This window comes from Marmota flaviventris, chromosome 12, assembly GCF_047511675.1.
Source record: "Marmota flaviventris isolate mMarFla1 chromosome 12, mMarFla1.hap1, whole genome shotgun sequence".
Classification (NCBI taxonomy): domain Eukaryota; kingdom Metazoa; phylum Chordata; class Mammalia; order Rodentia; family Sciuridae; genus Marmota; species Marmota flaviventris.
The window spans coordinates 96,994,188-97,018,431 of NC_092509.1; the positions used below are offsets into that span (position 1 = coordinate 96,994,188).

At 33.6% G+C, this 24,244-nt stretch overlaps 1 protein-coding gene across 1 annotated transcript in view; it reads right to left on the bottom strand.

Moving 5' to 3' along the window:
• Nucleotides 1-24,244, bottom strand: part of Xpr1 (xenotropic and polytropic retrovirus receptor 1) — a 180,352-nt gene that overhangs the window by 130,303 nt on the left and 25,805 nt on the right. Inside the window, exon 2 of the mRNA XM_027934953.3 lies at nucleotides 22,454-22,505. Coding sequence (XP_027790754.1) covers nucleotides 22,454-22,505 — 52 coding nt within the window. The remainder of the gene's footprint in view (nucleotides 1-22,453; nucleotides 22,506-24,244) is intronic.

Sequence of the window (24,244 nt, forward strand, 5' to 3'; positions counted from 1 at the left end):
AAGCAAGAATCCCTAAAGTCTGTTCCTAAAGTCCCTAATCCCATGAACTTTTACTTTAAAAAATAATAAAAGATAGAATAGACAGACAAAACATAGTCCTGGGAATACAGCCCAGGGACAAACGTACTTGGCAATTTAAAATCTAACACATATTACACATTTTCAACAAGGCTATTTCATGGAATACTTGCTTAAATAGATGGAATGAATAATGATCCAAGTTGTGTTTTTTTTTTTTTTTTTAAAAGGTCCTTTGGTATTAACACTTTTTATCTGCTAATTCTGTGACTAATTTATAATCCTCTCAATTTTTCCTCCAATATCTTAATTGTGAGTATCTCCAAGATTATACCCTTGACTTTCTCTTTTCTACTAACTTCTTCTTAGATCTTAGCACACTTGCCATCATTTATATGCACATAATCCCCAAATCTACATAGCTGGAGCTATCCTGACCAATGCTCTAGTCCCAGAGTTTCCAATTTTCCTGGTCACAATCTCAGATATCCTGACCAGTGGCCATTACTCATGCTTATATTATTCTAGAAGCCTCCGAGCTATCCTCTCTGACTCAGTCTCCTTTTTAGTAGGCCTTGTCAAAGTTGTTATTTCATAACTTTAAATGTATTTTTATTTTAAAATGGTAAAAAAATCAATTATCTTGCTACTAATCACTATGAAATTATCACAAAAACATTTACCCAGTGTTTCCAGAATTAGAACATCTATTCTGGGATTGAATTAAGTCTATGTCTAAGCATTTCCTAGGTACCTATATATCCCTGAAAGTTTTATATTTATTTTACAAATTAAAATTGCTCAAAATTTGTTCCAGGAAAACAAAAGTACTGTCATTGTATGGTCAGAAGTATAACATAAAATTAAGTTGGAAAACTCATAGGATTTATATGTATGTTATTTGTAATCGTGCTACCATTCTTACTCTTCTACAGATTTTTTTTAAATATTCTTTTAATTGTCGACGGACCTTTATTTTAGTTTTTTATATGCGGTGCTAAGAATGAACCCCAGTGCTTAACACATGCTAGGCAAGCACTCTACCACTGAGTTACAACCCCAGGCCCTTCCTATAGATTTTTTAAAGTTTCCATCTATTCAATTCTATTAAATTTAATAGTGTGCTTGTAGTTGTTTTCTGGGGTGGTAGGCTGATCTGCATGTTTATCAATTTCTGGATTGTAAATACTCCTGCTGTTACAGCTAATTTCAAGCCACCAACACTGAACACAGAATTTGCAAAGAGATGTAGCAGGAAAGATGGTGGAATGAGATAGGCATCATTACCCTAGGTACATGTATGACTACATATATGGTGTGATGCTACATCATGCACAACCAGAGAAATGAAAAGTTGTGCTGCAATTGTATACAATAAATCAAAATGCATTATGCTGTCATATATACCTAGTTAGAATAAGTAAATTAATTAATTAAAATGTTTTCCATAAATACGAAGTCTGGAGAGAAAACTAAAGAAAAAGAAAACAGATGTAGACAACTATCTCAAGCTTATGTGAGATAGCTCAGGGACACCACCAAGTATAATTCAACATTCTTAGTCAGAACCTTCCATTACAGGCTCTAAAAATATGTTTGATAATAAAATTTCTCAACACACCCCCAAGATTCTGATACAGTAGATACAGACTAGGAGTCAGGCACTTGTATATTTTTAACATTCCCAGGTAGTTCTGAGGTATACACTGACTAATCACTTTCAGCTGCCACAAATCTGTTAACACTCTAAGGTTAAATTCCCCTAATTATTTTATCATTCATCTCGAATTTCTTTCCTTCTTCCGTAAGCACATCCTACTGGATTTTTAAAAAGTGTCTTCTTGAAATTTTATGCCTATGGCATTTTCCTATTTAATTAGGAGAACTAAGAACTAATTTTCAAAAGAAAATTAGGTGAGCAAATCATATAATTTGCTTTTGTGAACTAATATGAACTGCTAGAATATAAGCAAATTACTGAATACTCAAAATTAACCCATTTAAGAGTCCACATTTCTGTGTAAGAAGTGGCTGGAGATCAACTGCCATTCATGTTAATACCAAGAAAAATGAATTTACCTAAAGCATCTGTTTCAAAGTAGCAAATGGCTGCTAAAAGAGTAGAATCTAGAGGTAAAGGACCCAATAAGGGGGGGGGGGGGGGGCAAAGAATCTTAAAGAGGTAAGTTGGCCTTCTGCAGCTGCTTAGCCTTGCACACTAATTTATCTGGCATTCAGGCATTAGGCCTAGAATCTGGATTTTGCACATGCACAGGACTACTGCTGGAAGCCAAATACAGCAAAAAAAAAAAAAAACCTTTTTCTTGTGAGGGTGGGGTACCAGAGATCGAACTCAGGGACACTCAACCAATGAGCCACATCCTCAGCCCTATTTTATATTTTATTTAGAGACAGGGTCTCACTGATTTGCTTAGTGTCTTCCCGTTGCTAAGGCTGACTTGGAAATCGACATTCTCCTGCCTCAGCCTCTCAAGCTGCTGGGATTACTAGGCATGTACCCGCACGCCTGGCAAAGCAAGAAAACGTTTTAGCAAAGACAAAAGCTTACTTACACACTTACACACACACACACACACACACACACACACACCAAGAGAAAACAGAACAGAAAAGGGTAAATCAGACCTAAAGAACATAAAAAGGAAATAATAATAAATCAATTAGGAACAGACAAGCATTAAAAAAATGATGATACAAAATGTGGGGCTGGGGTTGTGGCTCAGCAGCAGAGTGCTCACCTCCCACATGTGAGACCCTGGGTTCGATCCTCAGCACCACATAAAAAATAAATAAATAAAATAAAGGTATTGGGTCCAATTACAACTAAAAAATACATATTTTAAAAAATTGATAAACTTTTATTCACACTGATCAGGAAAAAAAGATAATATACAAAATTACCAATCTCAACATGAAACAGGAGATATCACTGCAGATGCTAGAGACAATCAACTCAATCAAGAATAAACATTACTCCTACTGAAGAAAGTGAAGCTCTGGAAGGGAGGATAAGGCAAGGAAAGGGAGGATGTCAAGGAAGCTATCATGGCCATGCAGAAGAACCTGAACAGAGCCCTTTTGGATCTTCTTGCCCTAGGTTCTGCCTACATGGACCCCCATCTCTGTGACTTCATGGAGAACTACTTCTGGATGAATAAGTGAAACTTATGGAGAAGGTGGACGACCACCTGACCAACTTTTCATAAGCTGCCAGGCCACAGGCTATTTGAAACACAAACAGGGGCCTCCAGAGTTCAGCAGCTTTTGAGGGGCTCCTCTGCATCTCCTGCAATCAGGGCTTCTGCCACCAACCACCAGAGGCAGCTTTTTAATTACCCTGGAACACTCTTCCAAACACTGGATCAAATGAAAATAAAGCTTTGGGGGTGCGAGGATGCGTGCGAGTTAGAGGCAGGGGTGAAGTAGGGGTGTAATTCATCCTATCAGCAAAAGAAAAAGAAAAAAAAAGCCACACACATAATTGTCCAAATAAATGCAAGAAAAGCATTTGAGGGCTGGGGATGTGGCTCAAGCGGTAGCGCACTCGCCTGGCATGCGTGCGGCCCGGGTTCGATCCTCAGCACCACATACAAACAAAGATGTTGTGTCTGCCGAAAACTAAAAAATAAATATTAAAAAAAAATTCTCTCACTCTCTCTTTAAAAAAAAAAAAAAAAGAAAAGAAAAGCATTTGAAAATGTCTTACATTCCCTGCTGGTGAAATAGGAACAGAGGCAACTTCCTCAATGTGATAAAGAGCATCAAAAAACACCTGCAGTAACTCATGCCACCAGTATCTCCACACTCACTTCTGGGACTTAACATAAGTATTACTTCAGAATGATAATCAGAAGGTACATAACAGATCTGAAAAACAGAGTAATAGCAATAGTAATAACTATAAAAATAAATTATAATTATACTGTTTCACTCTGCAAACTGCATCATTATCTTATTTGTAGAGCAAGCTCATTATGAGAGTTAGATGACAGTAAGCCTCCTTCTAAATTTACTTGCTGCTTATTGTCTAACATCTTTTTAAAAACGTTCTGGTATTCTGATCTAAAACAGTCTGATTTCATCCTCACTTCCTACAGTAAAAACTTTGAGAGGCCAAGACTAATTATTAGCCTTGGAGTGAAAGATCTTCTAAATCCATGAGGTGGTTTGTTGATTAATGGATTTAATCAGTTGACATTCATGAAGACATCAACACAAACCAAAGGAAACCTATTAAATTGCACTTCTGGCAGACTCAATAAGCTTGCAATATACTTGGGGAGATAATCAAGTAAACATTTAAATAAACATGAGATATAACTACTTTAAACAACAAATAAATAAGTACCAAAAGTTCAACCTAATCCATAGGGAAAAAAAAAATGCCCTGAAACATCCTAGACCTAAAAAATAATAACAGTAATAACAATAATAAGCTATTTTTATTTATTTAAATGTCTCCCAAACTTTTTTGGCCACAAAACAATGCTTTGCTCATAAATTATTCAATATATCAGAGAACATTCTTTACAAAGTAATGGATCAATTAATCTCTAAAATCTATTGATTATTTACATACATGCATCTAAGTTTATATTTATCATATATACCACTAGACACATCACCAAATGGTAAAATGAGTAGAAAGTATTCATTTTAACACTCAAATACATACAAAATGCAATGAAATTGGGGGTCTAACTTGGGAAAAAGGACTGGAGTAGAACACAAACACTCTAGAAGAAAGTAATCTTCTAAACAAAATACAGTATTTCTTTTTATAAATTAGAAATAACAAAACTTTCCAGAGATCTTGTTTGACATGGGGACTGGGGCTGGGGAGGGAATGGCCCTAATGTGAGCAGGAAAAGGTAATCCTTAATCATGCCTTAGAATTGAAGAATGTGCCTCTTACAAACCACCCCCTGGGAATTTCAAGCTGGTATCAGCACTATTTTATTACTGGGGGCAAAGGTTTCAGCAAGAATGCTCATATTGGTGACTGGCAATTACCAAAGAAACACAGATTCAGATAGAAACAACTGCACAATGAATGTAGTCAGAGGTTTATGTAGTATATGGATACATCTATGACATTCCACTCTAGGAACTGTCCCATCTCTCACTAACTACTTCTAAGAACTGGGAACCATGTTGACAACTCAATTTTTTGTTAAGATTAGAACAACTTCTCTAACTTTTGGTTGTTGATCACGGATTTTTTCTCATGATTTCAAGAGCTCTAGCAACACTCTTCTGAGCCATATTCTGATGACAAAATAGCTTAGTAGAAAGAATGCTAAAATGATCTCTAGAAACTTGAAATCAAATCTTCAACATTTATCACTGATCATTTGTTGTTAACATTAGATAAACAGTTTCTGGTTTTGTTTCCTAGCTGAAAAAATAAGGAAATCTCTAAGATCTATAGCTCCTCTAATATCCTACGATTTCCAGAATTCATTATCACATGGTTTGTCCATTTACAAATTTGTTTATCCTAGAAAACTGTTATAGTGTATCTGAATTCTTAAGTTTGGAGCTCCAAATTAGAATCCAGAAAGTCTACTGAATAAAGAAGAATGAAGTCATTACTTTCCTATTTCTATTTACAATAATAAAGACTTTGATCAAGTCTGATTTTCTGAAGTAACATTACCTTCAAATAACTATACCTGGTATCTAGACAAATTAAACTCAAGGAAAGCAAAAGAAAGGCAATAATAAAGATCAAAAAGGAAATCAAAAATCAATGAAATCAATAACTAGTTCTTTGATGAGAATAATAAACTTGATGACCTGGATTGAGGATGATGGTGGAGAAAGAGAAAGGGGGAGAGAAATGTAACAAAACAAACTGTCAACAGGAGAAATGATTTCTATTTCTAAGGATATAGAAATGACAAAGTACAGATTCTATTGCCATTAAAAAGATAAGGGGACAGGCATGGTGGCACGTACCTATAATCCTAGCAGCTCAGGAGGCTGAGGCAAGAGGATCACAAATTCAGTCAGTCTCAGTAACTTAGCAAGGCCCTAAGCAACTTAGTAAGACCCTATCTCAAAATAAAAAGAATTTTTTAAAGGGTCTGGGGATGTACCTCAGCGTAAAGTACCCCTGGGTTCAACCCCCCATTACTCCCCCCCCAAAAAAAGGGGAATATTATGAATAACTCTGTGCCAATAATTTTGACAACTGAGATTAAAATGAACAAATTCCTTTTAAGGATAACAACAGTTCACTCAAGAAAAATGGATAACCTACACTTACCTATTAAAATCTTCCCACAAAGAAAACTCCTGATTCTTTCATTGGTGAATTCTAACAGTTAAGGAAGAAAATACCAACTCAAAACAAACTGTTCAAAAGAAAATTAAAGAGGAAAAAGAGGTTTTCCCAACACACACTCTCTCCCTTCCTCCCTCCATCCTCATTGGGACTAGGAAATCAAACCCAGAACATCATGTGTGCTGCAAGGACTCTGCCACTGAGATACAGGGTCTCACTAAATTGCCCAGCTAGCCTCAAATTTATAATCCTTCTGCCTCAGTCTCCTAAATATTTGGGATTACAAGTATATTGCTACTGTGCCTGGCCCAACTCATTTTATGAAGTCAACACTACCTGATGCCAAAACAAAATGAGACACTATAACAAAAGATACCTACAAATATCTCCTATAAATATAGCAAAAATGCTAATAAAATGTTAGTAAACCTAATTCAGCAATAATATAAAGGCTATATAATGACCATGTAGGGTTAATCCCAGGTATGCATACTCAATTAACATATGAATACCAAACAATGTTATTCACCATACTAACAAATTAAAAAGAAAAAAATTATGACCATCTCAAAAAATATAGGAAAAAACTCTTAAAAGGAGTAGAAGAGATGTCACCACTTCCACCATAGATTTTATTGGTGATTTGGCCCAGTGAAACTGGGCAAGTAAAAGAAATAAAAGGCATCTGGATTGAAAAGGTAGAGATAAAAGTGTCTTCAGTAACATATAACATGGGAAAAAAACTGCTAGAACTAATAAGTGAATTTTGTAAGTTTTCAGGATTCAAGATCAATATATAAAAATCAATCTTACTTCTATTTTTATATCCTAGCAATGAACCATTAGAAATTGAAATGAAAAAACAGCATGATTTATACCATTAAAAATATAAACTACTTAGGGATAAATTAAAAGATGTAGAAAACTACAAAACAGTATTGAAAGAAATTAAAGAGAACCAAATGAAGATACATATCTTCTTCACAATCAAAAGATCAAATGTTAAGATGCCAATGCTCCCCAAATAGATCCTAGAATTTGATACAAACACAATCAAAATCTCTGGAAAATTTTTTGTAGAAATGGACAGTATATTCTAAAGTTCATATACAAAGAATCTAAAATAGCCAAAACAATCTTGGGAGGTGGGTAAAGCCAAGCCAGAGGACTAAAACTGCTTGATTTTAAGACCTATTATTAAAGCTACAGTAATCATGAAACAGATACACAATATATAAGGATTACAGATTTTTTGACAAATATGCAAAGACAACGTAATGGATAAAGGATCATCTTTTCAACAAATGATTCTGTAACAACTAGTATGTATATGCAAAAAAAAAAAATGTACTTCATTCCATACCTCACATAATATACAAAAAAAAGAAAAAGAAAAAAAAAAAAAAGACCAAAATGGTCATGGCCTAAGTATAAGATCTAAAACCCTAAACTTTTAAGATGAAAAAACAGAAGAAAATTTTTGTGACTTGATGAATCAAGCGAAGAATTCTTAGATTAGACCAAAAGCACTGTCTTATAAAAGAATTTAAAACTTTCACCCTTATAAAGATTGTTCATGAAAAGAAAAACCATAGATTGGGAGAAAAATCTTTGGAAAGTCTACATCTTTTATCTAAAATATAAAAAGAACTCTCAAAACTCAAGAATAAGAAAATAAATTGGGTGTGGTGACACACACACCTATAATTCCAGCAACTCAGGAGGCTAACAGAAGGACTGCAAATTCAAGGCCAGACTCAGCAAACTTAATGAAACCCTATCTCAAAATAAAGAGAAAAGAGAGCTGGGGGCATAGCTCAATGGTAGAATATCCCTGGTTTAAACAGAGAGGAAAGAGAGCAGTGAGGCAGGCAGGCAACACAATTTTTAAAATGGACAAAAGATTTGAATAGACATTTCCCCCAAAGAAAATACATAAATGGCAAATAAAAGGAAAATCTTCAATATTGTTAGTCATTTGGATAATGTAAATTAAAAACATAATGAGATATCATTACATTCCTATTATAATAGCCAAAATTAAATAGACTCTCTATACCAAGTATCGGTGGAGGCATGGAAAAATGGAACATTCACAAATTGGAGGTGGAAATGTAAAATGGCAGAAGCACTCTGGAATTTGAAAATAATTAGGTTGAATGAAAAAGTCAGAGTAACAAAAATTCATAAAACTTTATAAAATGGAAACTAATTGACACTGAAAGAAAGCAGATCGGCAGTTGACTGAGGAAGGATAGGATGCAATTATGAAAAAAGTTTGGAGAGTGATAGATGTTTCCTATCTTAACTGGTGATTGTTTCACCAGTGTATACAAATATCACAACTTATCAATTGTACACCTTAAATATATACATTTTTAGTATCAATTATAACTCAATAAAGCTGTTAAAAGTATATTTACCTGGAAAGAAAAACTGCTTTTCTTGACACTACATGCCTGTAAGACTACAGCTATTTAAAAATAAGGTTTTTAAAATTATCTTTTTAAAATGTACACTAGACATTTCATTCTGGGGGAAATTTTTCTTTAAAAATAAATGCTTAATTATACAAATGCTTAATTTGCTGATAAAGGGCAGATCCCAAAAGGGAAAAAAAACACAACTATGAGAATCATTAGAAAAAAGGACAGCAGGAGACTAGATGGTACCATAACTGAAGTCTGCATTCCTCTGTGAAATCAGTTCAAAATAGCACCAAGCTTAAGTATTTAAGGATTCAAAGAACTCACAAAAGTCTCTAAATTCAATCTGCATTAAACTAATGAACCCTAATGTCAGAGTATACTAGTTTACCAAATAAAGTTCAACTTCTTAAATTACTTAAGGCCCTTGGTAACCTGGCCTCATATACTCACAGCTCACTATTCTCCTATACTAATTCTCTGTTCATTTAAAGTGTTCTAATAAATCTTCCCTGAATGTCTCATATGTTTGTACCCCTTTGGCTTTGTTCTATTTCTTTTCTGTACCTAGAAGGTCCTCCCCTTCAGCTAGAACAATCACTATGAAAATCGGTATAAAGATTCCTCAAAGACTAGGCATGGAATCATATGATCCAGCTATACCTTGTCTTGGTATATATCCTAAAGAATTAAAGTCATCATACTGTAGTGATACGTGCATACCCATGTTTACAGCAGCACAACTCACAATCGGCAAACTATGGAACCAGCCTAGTGTCTATTAATGCATGGATGAATAAAGAAAATATGGTACATATAACAATGAAGTTTTCTTCAGCATAAAGAACAATGAAATAATGCAATTTGAAGAAAAAGGGATGAAACTTGAGAATATTATTTTAAGTGAAATAAGCCAAACTCAGAAGGTCAAGAGCCATATGCTTTCTCTCATATGTGGAGGCTTGAGAGAAAAATGAGAGAAAGGTGGCAAGAGGGACCTCATGAAAATCAAAGGAAGATCAGTAGAGGAGAGAAGGAGGTCCAGGAGGAGAGGGAAAGGGAGAGCAAGGGGAAATAGTGGGAAATTATATTGGCCAAACTATATTGTTATATTGTGATTGTGTCTTTATAGGTAATGATTTTATAATATAATTTTCCATAGAAAGAGAAAGATAACTGTGCTCATTTAAAAAAACCTTAAATCCCTTCTCCTCCTTTAATCATTCTCTTACTACTTCATTTATAAAGATTATTTTATAGTCATTATGAATAAATTATTTCTGAAGATATCTACCTAATATGATGTTATTTTTGTGTTCTTAAAAATTCCTGTTTTAAACTTATTTACCTCATTTATTTCCTGTGTTGAGTTAACCATATCACATTTCCCTTAAGTGAAAATGAGTCACAGTCTTTTGGAAAGATTACAACACATTTTTTTTACTAACATGCAAGAGTTCTATATTTTTCTGTATTTTTAACATAAAACAATAAATTTTACAATATAAATTATTTTATTTTGATCTATTTTAAAGGAATGCACAAAATTAGCTACTTCATTTTCTTACTATAATGACCCATTCTGACAAACATGTTTTAGAATTAAACAGTAATTGTGAAACAATAGAAACTCTTAAATATACTTAATAACACTAGATTTCCAATGGTTACAGACATTTCAATCTCAAATAAGATTCATGTGCCTCGGGTGTATATGTAAAATTAATTGCATGTGATAACACACCAATATAAATTCAATTTCCTTTTCTAATCTCACTGATTGCATCTCTTGGTACAAGCACATAGCAGGTCAATTTTTCATCAGGAGCCACAAATTGGCACTCAATCTCCTAGGTGATAAACAAGGCTTCACCTCTCAACCTTCAACTAAGAAAATGAAATTTTAATCAATATACATTCCCCACCCTCAACACTCTAATCCTAAAGAGCTGTATTTGTGGTTGCCATGTCTAAAAACATTATTCAATCCTAAGCATCATAATGTCTCAGCTAGAACAGATGCTTATTCAAATCCAAAGCATATTTATTAAAAATCCAAACTATAAAGAATGATGTATTTTTATCTTTAATTATGTACATGCTTACGTGTGTGTGTGTGTGTGTGTGTGTGTGTGTGTGTATGCACGTACAGGTATATATGCATGCATTTCTATCCAGTTACAAAGAAAGCTAAAACAAACAATAACCCAGTAGCAATGACACTTCCAAAGCAGTGCCCAGTACACGGCTTCTAAAGGAAGTAAGACTCCCTAGTAAATCACAGAAGAACTAAGATAGGTCCCAGATTGGAAATGCAGTCTGGAAATTTTTGTCATATCAGAAAGAAAAGCTGTATTTTTGGTATCAGGGATTGAACCCAGGGACACTTAAAACATTGAGCCACATACCCAGCACTTTTCTATTTTTTTTTTAATTTTATTTTAAGATAAGGCCTCACTAACTTGCTGAGGCTGACTAAGCCTCCTAAATTGCTGGGATTACAGGCATGCACCACTGTACCCACCAGGAAACCTTTTCATAAAAGACTAGTAGGATTGTATCAAAAAGGACCAGAAAACCATCTGAAGAAAAGTTGAGAATATGATCATGAATGGGGATAAAACAGCAGTGGACAAAAAAATACCAAATATGCTTAAACATACAAGTTCATTAGAATACTTTAAAGAATCAACATTATATTGATAACTGTAAATAAAAGAAATAAGCATTGATCTTACCTTTCCTACACAATCTGTATCTAAGAGTAACTAAATCACTAACAAAACGGAAATTGCTCTTCACAGCAGAATTCTAACTAATGAACACAGGTACATGAGAATATAATCATTTTATAATCCTTAACAAATTAATGGTTTTAATGGTAGGCAACAATCATCATAGCCAATAGATGACAGAGAGAAAACCTGATTTTTTTTAGAGAGAGGGAGAGAGAGATTTTTTTTAATATTTATTTTTTAGTTTTCGGCGGACACAACATCTTTGTTTGTATGTGGTGCTGAGGATCAAACCCAGGCCACACACATGCCAGGCGAATGCGCTACCGCTTGAGCCACACCCCCAGCCCAGAAAACCTGATTTTTATTTATAAAAATCCATATGCCCCTCCTGATGGAAGTACACACTGGCACTCATAAAGGGTTTTGGGGGGGAAACAACATATGCACATAATATGTAGTCAGTATTAGACTGACCCTCTAAATTTAAATGCAAATTTATGGTACAGCACAGGACTATAATCAACAAAATCCAGACTCTGGTAGATTTTTTAAAAAGCCAATTTGCTCCATCAAATATTGTTATTATAATAAAAAATTAAAGAAAAATTAAACATGCAAGAAAAAAGAATTGGAGGAAAAACCTATAGATAGGCTCTAACAAAACTTTCTGTGATCAGAGAAATGGGTCTGTACTGCCCAATATGAGACCCCAACCTCATGTGGCTTCTGAGCACTTGTATGTGGGTTGGTTAAATGGGGACCAGAATATTTCGTTTTCATTTTAATAATTTAAATAGCTATATGTGGCTAATACTACCATATTTAATGATGCCAATACAGATCAAGAGAAAATTAAGAGACCATGGATCTTATGAATCCCTATTTAAACTGATTAATCTTAAGATATGTATAAAATGATTAGGAAACTAGAAACCCTATCAGATATTTAGCCACTATAAGCAAATCTTGTTAATTTTTTAAAATGTGGTAATTATATTTTTTGTAATTAGGGAAGGACAGACTCTTCTTTTTAAAAAATACTAAAAATCTTCACAGATAAAATGATATAATTTCTGGATTTTGCTTCAATACTACCAGGAGGTGGGTGGATTGATCCTCAGCACTGCAAAATAGTGGTGGTGGTGGTGGTGATGACGATGATAATGATGATGATGGGTAAAACAAGATTTAGTCATTGTATAGATATTGATTAAAGCTCTCTGTTTTCATATCTTTGAAATTTTCCATATTTTTTTTAAAAAACTGGTGAGAGTTAGCATTTAACCTCTATACTAAGAAAAAGTTTGCTTTTTTGTTTTCCCCAGGAAAGATAATAAAAATAAAGGACTTAAGGGAAAATCTGTAATATTTTATAAGGGAAAATCTGTAATATTTTATAAGTGACTCTTGTTAGAGGCAAATAAATATGCACTCAAGCCTGTTCAATAGTGACTAGTTTATTTTTCACTTTCTGAGAGTCATACCTAATTTTTCTCCTTGACACTGTTTGTTCCTTTCACAAAACAGTAGACAGTAACGTTCATTTGGATCTCTAACTCTGGTTCAAAATTTTAAGAAAAAAAAATTTTTTTTTAAGTTTAACTTACATTGCAGGACATGGCAGGCAAAAAAAAAAAGAGAGAGAGAGAGAGAGAGAGAGAACACCTATAACTCCCAAAATAGATTTCTATGCCTAATTCCTAGAATCTATGATGTTATACTATTTAGAAAGGAGTATTGGCAATGTAGTTAAGGATCTTAAGATGAGATCATCCTAACTCAAAGTGGATCAAGGAGCTAGATATAAAATCAGAGACTCTGCGTCTGATAGAAGAAAAAGTTGGCTCCGATCTACATATTGTGGGGTCGGGCTCCAAATTCCTTAATAGGACACCCATAGCACAAGAGTTAATAACAAGAATCAACAAATGGGACTTACTTAAACTGAAAAGTTTTTTCTCAGCAAGAAAAACAATAAGAGAGGTAAATAGGGAGCCTACATCATGGGAACAAATTTTTACTCCTCACACTTCAGATAGAGCCCTAATATCCAGAGTATACAAAGAAGTCAAAAAATTAGACAATAAGATAACAAATAACCCAATCAACAAATGGGCCAAGGACCTGAACAGACACTTCTCAGAGGAGGACATACAATCAATCAACAAGTACATGAAAAAATGCTCACCATCTCTAGCAGTCAGAGAAATGCAAATCAAAACCACCCTAAGATACCATCTCACTCCAGTAAGATTGGCAGCCATTATGAAGTCAAACAACAACAAGTGCTGGAGAGGATGTGGGGAAAAGGGTACTCTTGTACATTGCTGGTGGGACTGCAAACTGGTGCGGCCAATTTGGAAAGCAGTATGGAGATTCCTGGGAAAGCTGGGAATGGAACCACCATTTGACCCAGCTATTGCCCTTCTCGGACTATTCCCTGAAGACCTTAAAAGAGCGTACTACAGGGATACTGCCACATCGATGTTCATAGCAGCACAATTCACAATTGCTAGACTGTGGAACCAACCCAGATGTCCTTCAATAGATGAATGGATAAAAAAAAATGTGGCATTTATACACAATGGAGTATTACGCAGCACTAAAAAATGACAAAATCATGGAATTTGCAGGGAAATGGATGGCACTAGAGCAGATTATGTTTAGTAAAGCTAGCCAATCCCTTAAAAACAAATACCAAATGTCTTCTTTGATATAATGAGAGCAACTAAGAACAGAGCAGGGAGGAAGAGCAGGAAGAAAAGATTAACATTAAACAGAGACATGAGGTGGGAGGGAAAGGGAGAGAAAAGGGAAATTGCATGGTAATGGAGGGAGACCCTCATTGTTATACAAAATTACATATAAGAGGTTGTGAGGGGAATGGGAAAATAAACAAGGAGAGAAATGAATTACAGTAGATGGGGTAGAGAGAGAAGATGGGAGGGGAGGGGAGGGGGGATAGTAGAGGATAGGAAAGGTAGCAGAATATAACAATTACTGATAGGGCATTATGTAAAAATGTGGATGTGTAACCGATATGATTCTGCAATCTGTATTTGGGGTAAAACTGGGAGTTCATAACCAACTTTAATCTAATGTATGAAATATGATATGTCAAGCGCTTTGTAATGTTTTGAACAACCAATAAAAAAAAAAAAGAGATCATCCTGCATGATCGAGGTGAACCCTAAATCCAATGACAAATGTTCTCAGACACAAATAAGAGGGCAGAGGACAAAGGCAAAGAGAAAAAGCAAAGACTGAATGTAAGTGGCCACATGCCAAAGAAACCAGCATTCTTTTGGCTAGAAGATGCCAAAAACAGATTCTCCACCGAAATTCCAGAGGGCAGCCCTATACATACTTTATTTTCAGGTTCTGGCCTCTAGGATTCTGAGACAATAAATTTCTGTTGTTCCATAAACCATCAGGTTCATGGAAAACTTTTATGGTAGCCACAGGAAACTAATGTTCTACTTTTTTGATTATTGACCATCTCTTTCTTCATATTGCCTCAAGAAGAAGTTGTTGCTCTTTTTTTTTTTTTTTTAAGAGAGAGAGAGAGAGGAGAGAGAGAGAGGAAAGAGAAAATTTTTTTAAATTTATTTTTCAGTTTTCGGTGGACACAACATCTTTATTTTATTTTTATGCGGTGCTGAGGATCGAACCCAGCGCCCCGTGCATGCCAGGCGGGCGCATTACCGCTTGAGCCATATCCCCAGCCCCAGTTGTTGCTCTATTAAATGATTTTTCGAGAGTGATAATTAACTTGAAGGAAGGAATTTTTCTGTTATTCAATAATATATACCTAGTGCTGGAAAACTATCTCTGGTTATAACTTCTTATGCTTCTTTCTACCTTTTTTCACCGTTTCTTCATGAAACAACTAAAGTAGCCTTACCTAAGGAAAATGAAAGGCCAAAGAGGAACCTGTCTTATTTTAAACTTCACCAACTTTAAGCTTTAACAATTGTTCTAGCTTTCTAATGGCTGGTTTAGGAAATTCTACCTGAAATTATCAAATTCATTCACATGGTTGTTATCTTTTTCTCCACAGTTGAGAGTCTACACCAATAATCCCCAGAGTGTTTTTGTTTCATGATTTAATGTATTATAGTTATCCTTTCTTTATTTCATGACCTTCCCTCAAGCTTAATAAAAGAAATAGCACTGTGATAATTAATGATTTTTTAAGTTTTAAATTTTTATAAGTGAAAATTTTAAACACTGAAGATATTTATTAAGTGCTCAACAGTGTCACAAAATAAATTATAAGCCTGTATTCAAAGCACTTCATTTCCTTCAGCTTTCCATCTGCATGCTACTCTAGGTTGTATTTATTTTTATAATATAATTTTACTGTTCCTATTATTATCTAATGTCTAAGAATGAGCATTAAATTACATCTGATTCTCTAATTCTAAAGTGAAGTAGATTTTTTTTTTCGATTCAAATAGTAATGCTATTTGTTCTTTAGAAGCATACCTTTCCTGTAAGTGAACTACACTGAAGCTGGCAGCAGCTTTAAATACACAAGTCTGTTTTTTAAGGTAATAATCCTTGTTATCTACAAACTGTCATTTCCACAATACAAATGAATATGCAATCCTTCTCTAACATAAACATGAAACAAGGATCAATAAGGCACACCCTTCAGAAATAACTCCATTACATGACTTCGAATATCAATCAGGTCTTTTCATCCCTTTTACAGGAAGCTAATGAAAGAAAATACGTCATTCTTAAAGAAATGACCATTATCTTGCTGGCTCAGTTCTTCCACTCTTAGCCATCTATATTTCTTTGTGGTTCTTAAAACAAAGTTGCAGTGGTTAAAGAGAAATTCAGCATTTCATTTTAGAGGTTTAATTCATTACCAATCCCTGGCATAGTCTTCTCATGCAACATTAAACCACTTTTAGCAGAAGGATTTTTTTAAAGAGACGATAAATGGCTAATGCACAATACCAGCAAAAGAACACTAACAATGGACTGGGGTTGTAGCTCAGTGGTAAAGTGCTTGCCTTGGACACGTGAGACCCTGGGTTCAATCCTCAGCACCACATTGATAAATATATTGTGTCCATCTACAATTAGAAAAAATTTTTTAAATAAAAAATATATAATAATAATAATAAAACACTAACATAAAACTTTTAGAAAAGCTACCCTTCACAGTTACCCAGTTAAAAATGCAGCAAATTAATACAGCTTTCCCTATTATAAATATCAAATGTTTTTATTTCTGGTGAGAAAAGTCATGTAAATAATGTTTTTGAGAGAGAATGATGCAGCCTAACAAAATGGAAAACTGGGGAGAAAGGACAAGATCATAGCTAACATGAAAAGGTAATGTATTATATATGTACATATTTAACAGTAATCCTATACATGCAAAAACTATTTCATTAATTTCAGAAATGCAATCCAATCTTCCATTCTCCAGAATTTAAAAAAAAAAAAAAAAAAGCTCATATTTGTTAAAACAACAGAGATCTGGGGACATAGGAAACGAAGAAGATGCCTGAAGTAGAGTGGACTCTGTTCATTCAAGCGTATAATCAGAATGAATAATTTACAAGCATACTTTCATCTTCAATGTCACTAAAAGCTGAATTCTAAGGAGCTCAGGAAAACTGTAAGACATCTGCTAACCAAGGAGAATAAACAGAATGAACCTAAGTCAAAATGTTCCTCAAAATCCTGTACTCAAGACTGAGGAGAAGATGGGGAAACTAAACAAGAAATGGCAGAAAAATAGCAAGAAGCACAATATAAAAGGAAAACTATCAAACAATAAATCTTTTTTCTTTCTCCTTCCTTCCTTCCTTCTATCCTTCCTTCTTTCCCTCCCTCCCTCCTTCCTTTCTTCCTTCTATCCCTCCCTTCCTCCTTCCTTCCTTCCTTCCTTCCTTCCTTCCTTTCGCAGTGCTAGGATCCAATCCAGGGCCTCATACTGGTTAGGCAGGTGTGGTACTATAAAGCTATATCCTTACCCTCAAACAATAAGTCTTTCTATTTTATTTCAAATAGAATCCAAAATTTATTCAACTGAGTAAATATAATATGAAACAAATCCTCAAACAGCTCACCCATGCTCTTTCAAATCATCTATCTTTGAAAGGAAAACATGAAAAAGTAGTTTAGTGTCTTGTTAAAAAAAAAAACATGTCCCTCAACAGTTTGCAGAATAAGGTTTCTCAACATGGCCTGGCATCAAAACAACACAATGCTACAAAAACACAAAACTTTAAAACTAGGATCTCACATCATCTACTCATTTTAAAGAATACTACCTTTTGAAATTACAGGTTCAGCAACAATATGTTTAACCATCCAGTCAGCAGATAAAATGCTATACCACAAAGTGTTAGATCAGGAGAATTTTTAAATGAAAAAAAGAAAAAAACAAAACCACAAAGAAGTCAGGTTAATTTACTTTTTAAAATAAACAATACTTTGGCTTCATGTAAGACTGAATGTAAGGATTCATTTTTATTACTACTCATTGATGTGCTAAGAAGTAAATATATAAACTTCATGCCTCTTTGAGATACTAGATATGAAACAGTTAAAAGATAAAAATCCCTGGTCTTGGGAACTGAGATTGTGGCTCAGCGGTAGAGCGCTTGTCTGGCCATGAGTGAAGCACTGGGTTCGATTCTCAGCACCACATATAAATAAATAAAAAATAAAGGTCTATCAACAACTAAAAAATATTTTTAAAAATCCCTGGCCTTAAGACACTTATATTCCAGAGAGATACAGAATTAATAAATCAATCTGAAAACATGCATACCTACAGAAGAGATTGGAAAGTGGCAAATGCTATGAAAAAAAAATAAATAAATGAAACAAGGTGATGTAATATAATATGATTGAGTGACTGACTACGTTAGACTAGATATTCAGAAGGCTCCTGAAGGATATAGCCATGAACACTCTAATGATTCTCAAGAGTGGGACAGAGCAAAGCTCTAATGCAAGGGTAAGTTCAGCCTGATTTAGATACAAAAAGAAAAGCAATGTGATAGGATCCTAACATACAAGGGAAGAAATGCAGAAAGTGAAATGGTTGGCACAGGACCAGATGAGGAATTTCAGGTCACAGTAAGTTTTTATATTACCTCTTTGAATTACAAGAAGCCAGCCTTCTTGCATGCTTTTTGTAAAACTGTTATTGGAGATACTATTATCACACAAACCAAAGCAAGAATGTTTCTTAAATCTCAGGTTCAGTAAAAGCTGACCTTTCCTGAGGAGCTGGTATAAATTTACCTTGTATGAATTTCTTTTAAGGTATAGTTGTATCCTAACTTTTTTTTCCTCCCCAGTCCTGGGGTTGTAATCCAGGGCCTCACACATTTATTTTATTTTATTTTTAGTTGTTGACAGACCTTTATTTTATTTATTTATTATATGTGGTGCTGAAAATCCAGTGCCTCCCACATGCCAGGCAAGTGTTCTACCACTGAATCACAATCCTAGGCCCTTTATGTGAATTTTGAAATCATGTTCTCCTCTATCCTCTGAACTCTAAAAATTCAGTTAAATTTACAATTGGCTTCTGGCAACTATATAAATCATTATAGTATCTACTGTCTTTTTAAATAAAGTATTTACTTAAGCACAGTTTTAGATTTACCAAAAAATTCCAAAGATAGCAGAGAGTTCCCATACGTTCACTACCCAGTTTCCCCTATCATTAACATCTTCCAAGAGTATGATACATTTGTCAAAATTAATGATTCAAAATGGTACCTTATTATTAAAGTCCATCATTTATTTAGATTTCCTTAGTTTTTTAACCCGATATTCTTCTTCTCTTCCAGGAACTGATGGTATCTAATCTATCATTATTTCATCTTCATTTTCATGTTCTCCTTGTTTTAAACTCTCTACCTATTGTTACCTAATGTATTTTATCTAATTATAGAATTAGATAAAATACACTACTTCTGGGAACTATATGGAGTAATAAAGTTAGCAGAAATCAATTTATTTATTTTAAAATTCAGTTATTTTTATTTTTCATTTTGGGGGAATTTTGAATAAAGTTGGTACAAATATTAATATATAGGTTTTCATGTAAACGTAAGTTTTCACTCCTTTGTGACGAATGTTGAAGAGAACAAATGCTGGACAGTATGTTAATTTTGGAAAATACTGATGTAGACTCTTCTGGAGTAATTATACAATTTTTTATTTTCATCAACAATGAAAGAATAATCTACTTTTCTTGCTCCTAATGAATATTTAGAAATTTTTTTATTATTCTTTCCTCACTTTTGATTAGTGCATTATAGTTGTATATATTGATGGGAGTTGTTATTACATATTCATATATGTACACAAGGTAATAATAAAATTTGGCTAATATCATTCCCCAGCATTTCCCCCTCAATTTTTGAATAAACTTGTTTCGATCTAGAAACTACAGATAGGTTTGGGGAGAAATGAGTCTACTATTTTGAGTCTTCCTCTCTAGTAACATGACATGTCTCCATTTATTTAGGTTTTTGTGATTTTTTTTTTACATCAGTAATTTATAATTACCAATTCTGTGCATATTTTGTAAGATTTACAATTAAATGTTTCATTTTATTTAGAAAAGTTGTAAATGACATTGTATTTTCTTTTTCATACTACAGAATCAATTTATTTCTATGTATTGATAACAAACAGAAACTAAAAAAATAAGTTATGGATAGTCCCCAACTTAACAATGGTTCAACTTACTGTTTTTCAATTTTATATTGGTGTAAAAACTATATGCATTCCGTCAATTTATGTCCTAAAAGATAAAATTAGCTTTTTTTAAACTAATAAGTTAAATAGTCTAATACCATGCAAAGTAATGCTTATAAAAACTTTTTAAAAATACAGAAATTCAAGGAAATGTACAACTAAAAATTTTATTCAAAGATAACATTTGGGAAAATAGGTAAAATCAACATACAAAAAAAGTCTTATGCGTCTAAAAGGTTTAACCTCTAAAATTCTCTTTTGTTGGCAAATTGATCAACAGTAATCCTGTCATTATTAAGCCATGCAACCTTCACTTGGTCCCAGAAGGCCCAAATCTAAAATGATCTCTTAAAATCCCTTTCAATTAAAAATATCAGTGACTTTTTTGTTTCAATTCTGTGACCTAAGTTGAGTGTTAAAGAGTTTCATGTTTTCATCACAAATCAACATTGAAAGATATTAATGTTTCCAAATAAAAGAGGCTACCTTTTTCCTCTAGAGCTAGGGATTGAACTGGGGCATGCTAGGCAAGCTTTCTACTTCTGAATTGTGCCCCTAGCCCAAGACACTTAAAGATGGCAAAAGGAAATTTAAAAGTTCCCTTGAAATTAATTCAGAGTGAAAATAAAAATAGATTTGAATATAATATATAAATTTTATACATCTGAGTTCAAAAGTATCCTTGGGGAGAGAAGAGGGCAGATCATTTCCCCCAACCACAACCACCACCACCAAAAAAGGTGTGAACATTTATCCAAGTAAATTAATTCCATAAAGTAACTCATACACCATTGAAGAAGAAGAAAAAGGTAAAAAATACAAAAGCTTTATTTTCTACTGTTCTTTGTCACTGAAAATTTTTAATATTTCTAATGTCAAATGAATACTGCAATTAAGAGTTCTATTTTCAGCCAGGCATGCATGATAGAACACACCTGTAATCCTGGCTACTCAGGAGGCTAAGGAGGAGGATGGCAAATTCAAAACCAGCCTCAGCAACTCAGTGAGATCTAACTCAAAAATAAAAAATAAAAAAGGGCTGGGGATGTAACTGTGTAGTAAAGTCCCCCTGGATTCATTCCCCAGTACCTAAGTACTAAGAGAGAATTCAGTAAAAAACTAAATATTTTCAAATCTCAAGTGTCTTGAGTTAAATGTTGAAGAAATAAATACATTATAATCCAAAAGTAAGTGACATCTTATAAAACTAATACCTTGCTGCCAATACCTAGCTGGTTTATAATAGTAAGAGATAAAATCTTGACATGCTGTGAAGAAGCACATTTTTAATTCAGAATGTTTCAAGATGAAAAACATGTATTTCTGTGTCATTAAACAAGATTTATATTTATAGAGCTATAGTCTTATCAAATACTTTAATCATCTATCATATGTCATAAAAAATAAGCCTCTAGTAGCATGCCCCCAGAATGACTTCAAAGAATACTAGTGAGCTCTCATAAAAATATTATCCAGGATGCACTGTAAGAATATTCTTAACAAATATGTTTTCACATCATTCCCCTTAAAAAATCTGATGCATACTTTTAAAAGAATATCCAGCCTCAGAAGGGACACTCTCTCAAGCATAGTTTCTAAATTAGTTCCTAATTATTTCCTGACACAGAACTCATACAACTTTTACATGCATCTCTCCAAACCTATCAAAACTTAACCCTGTAAATAATAAGCTAGTGAGTAGAAGCTGAGGTAACGAAAAAGAAAAGATTTAATAAAGATAATTGGAGAGGTAACCACTGCTTTCATGTCAGTTGTTTTATAACTATGCACATGCTTGCTTACACACACACACACCCAGTAAACATCCTCCATTGTTTTACTAGTCCCACTCTAAAGGTAGTACATACAAAGGAAAAACTTGCTGCCCTAACCAATTATGAATGAATGATTCACTGAAGGATAGATTGATGGTTAAATGGAGGACAGATATAAAAATACACTGAAGGATGGAAGCAAGACATAGATAAAACTTTGATTAAAGTAATAAATGAGTCACAGTTCTCAGATAACATACAAGCATAATACAAGATTCACCATAGGTAAATACAAATCAGAAAAAAATGGATCACATTATCAAAAGCAAAAAAGACAATGGGTAAAGATATATTGGTTTCAGACTTTGCCGTTTATCACAGCTTTCCTTTAAAAAAGCTTTTATGTCACTAACCCTAAAGGGTAATTCATCTTACCTTCCACTGAAGGTGCCTGGTCCTGAGCTGAATACAGCATTTCCTTGAAAGCCTATCAGAAAGAAAGAAAAGCAATACATGAAATAAGTAGTAGAGTTTATATCAAAAGCATCTGAAGCTAAACACTTCTTTTTTAAAAAAGAAAATTTATGTTTTAATTAGTTATATATGACAGTAGAATGCACTTATATATTTTGATATATCATACATAGATGGGATATAATTTCTCATTTTTCTGATTATACATGTTGTAGAATCACATTGGTCATACAGTCACATACATATATAAAGTAATAATGTCTGTTTCATTCCACTATCTTTCTTATCCCCATATCCCATGCCTTCCCCTCCTTTTACTTCCCTCTACCTCGTCTAAGGTAATGCTATCCTTTTTTTTTTTTTTATTACAATTCTTAATACACATATTTACTTCTTTTCCAATATCCAGTATAATGACTACTTATAGCTCCTTAAATTGAGAATTTAATGAAATACATCAATTAACTTTACTAATCCATTAAATATTATCCAATCTTTAACAAGAGAGCCAATTTGTAAACTTTAAAATTAAAGGGCATTTGGAAAAGAATGAAAAAAATCACCTGAGAGATCATAAGCCCTTTAGACTAAGAAAAAATAATGAAATAAACTGAGAGCAAAAGTCCTGGGGACTGCATAAGAAAATGTGAAGAACTGGACACAAATACAGTTTTTGAGTGGGTAAGTAACATTTATATAACATAAAATTCTTAACCATTTTTACATGTACAATTCAGTAGTGTTAAGTATATTCACACTGTTATACAACGTATCTTTAAAATTCTCATCTCTACTTTCCAGTAGCGTTCTATAAGGTCCTCCAGAAGAGTTTAGAACTACAAAGATATTACAGGTTTTATAGTTTCCTTCTTAGTTAACAACCATATTTAAATAATTTAGATAGTTACAGTTTTTTCTCTCAAGAAGTAGTTAGGCAAAGGTGTAAGAAGTAGTTCTCCCTATCAATCAAAATGGCTCAAGCAATGAGTAGATAAGGCTCCAAGGCTGAGAGGTTAGTCAAAAGCTTAGTGACTTTATCCAGTACCATTGCTTCGAATACAATCTAAACACTGACAATTCCCCAAAGGACCTATAGCAGGGTTCCTTCACCTTTATTCTTTAGGGGTAGGGAGTGTTGTGCATTCTAGAGTTTTTAGGGGCATCCCTGGTGATTCGAGGCACATTAGATATCACCTCCTAGTTTTGAGATTACCAAATATCAAATATCCCCTGGGAAGGAAAATTGCCCCTCCTCAGAACCACTGGTGTACAGTTATTCAAGCACATATGTACCAAAAAGGAAGAAGTAAATCTCCAGGGTAATCTACTTACAATCTACTTTTTTTTTTAAGTATTCAAGTCCAATAACATTTTTCCAAGTGAATTTACTATTTGTTTTCAGTTAGTGATCAACCTGTTAGTACCATGACTAACTAAGCCTAACAATGTACAGTAAAAAGATTTCCAATGAAAATTAAAATATTTAAATCAATTCATGTCTGTTCATTCTAACTCATTTTATGAAAGTTTGTAGGAAAAGTATACATCTATAACGTTTTAATATTACATATATTTAAATTCAAAAATATTCAATAAGATTCACTCTATAGAATTTAAGGCAATGTAGTAATGCAACTGTGGTATAATAGAAAATAAATATTTGGTCTTTGTGTCCAGTTCCTGGCATAGAGCTCCTAAAACCTTTGGAATGTATTGTTTTACTAATGAAATGGATCAATGGTGGGAGGGACC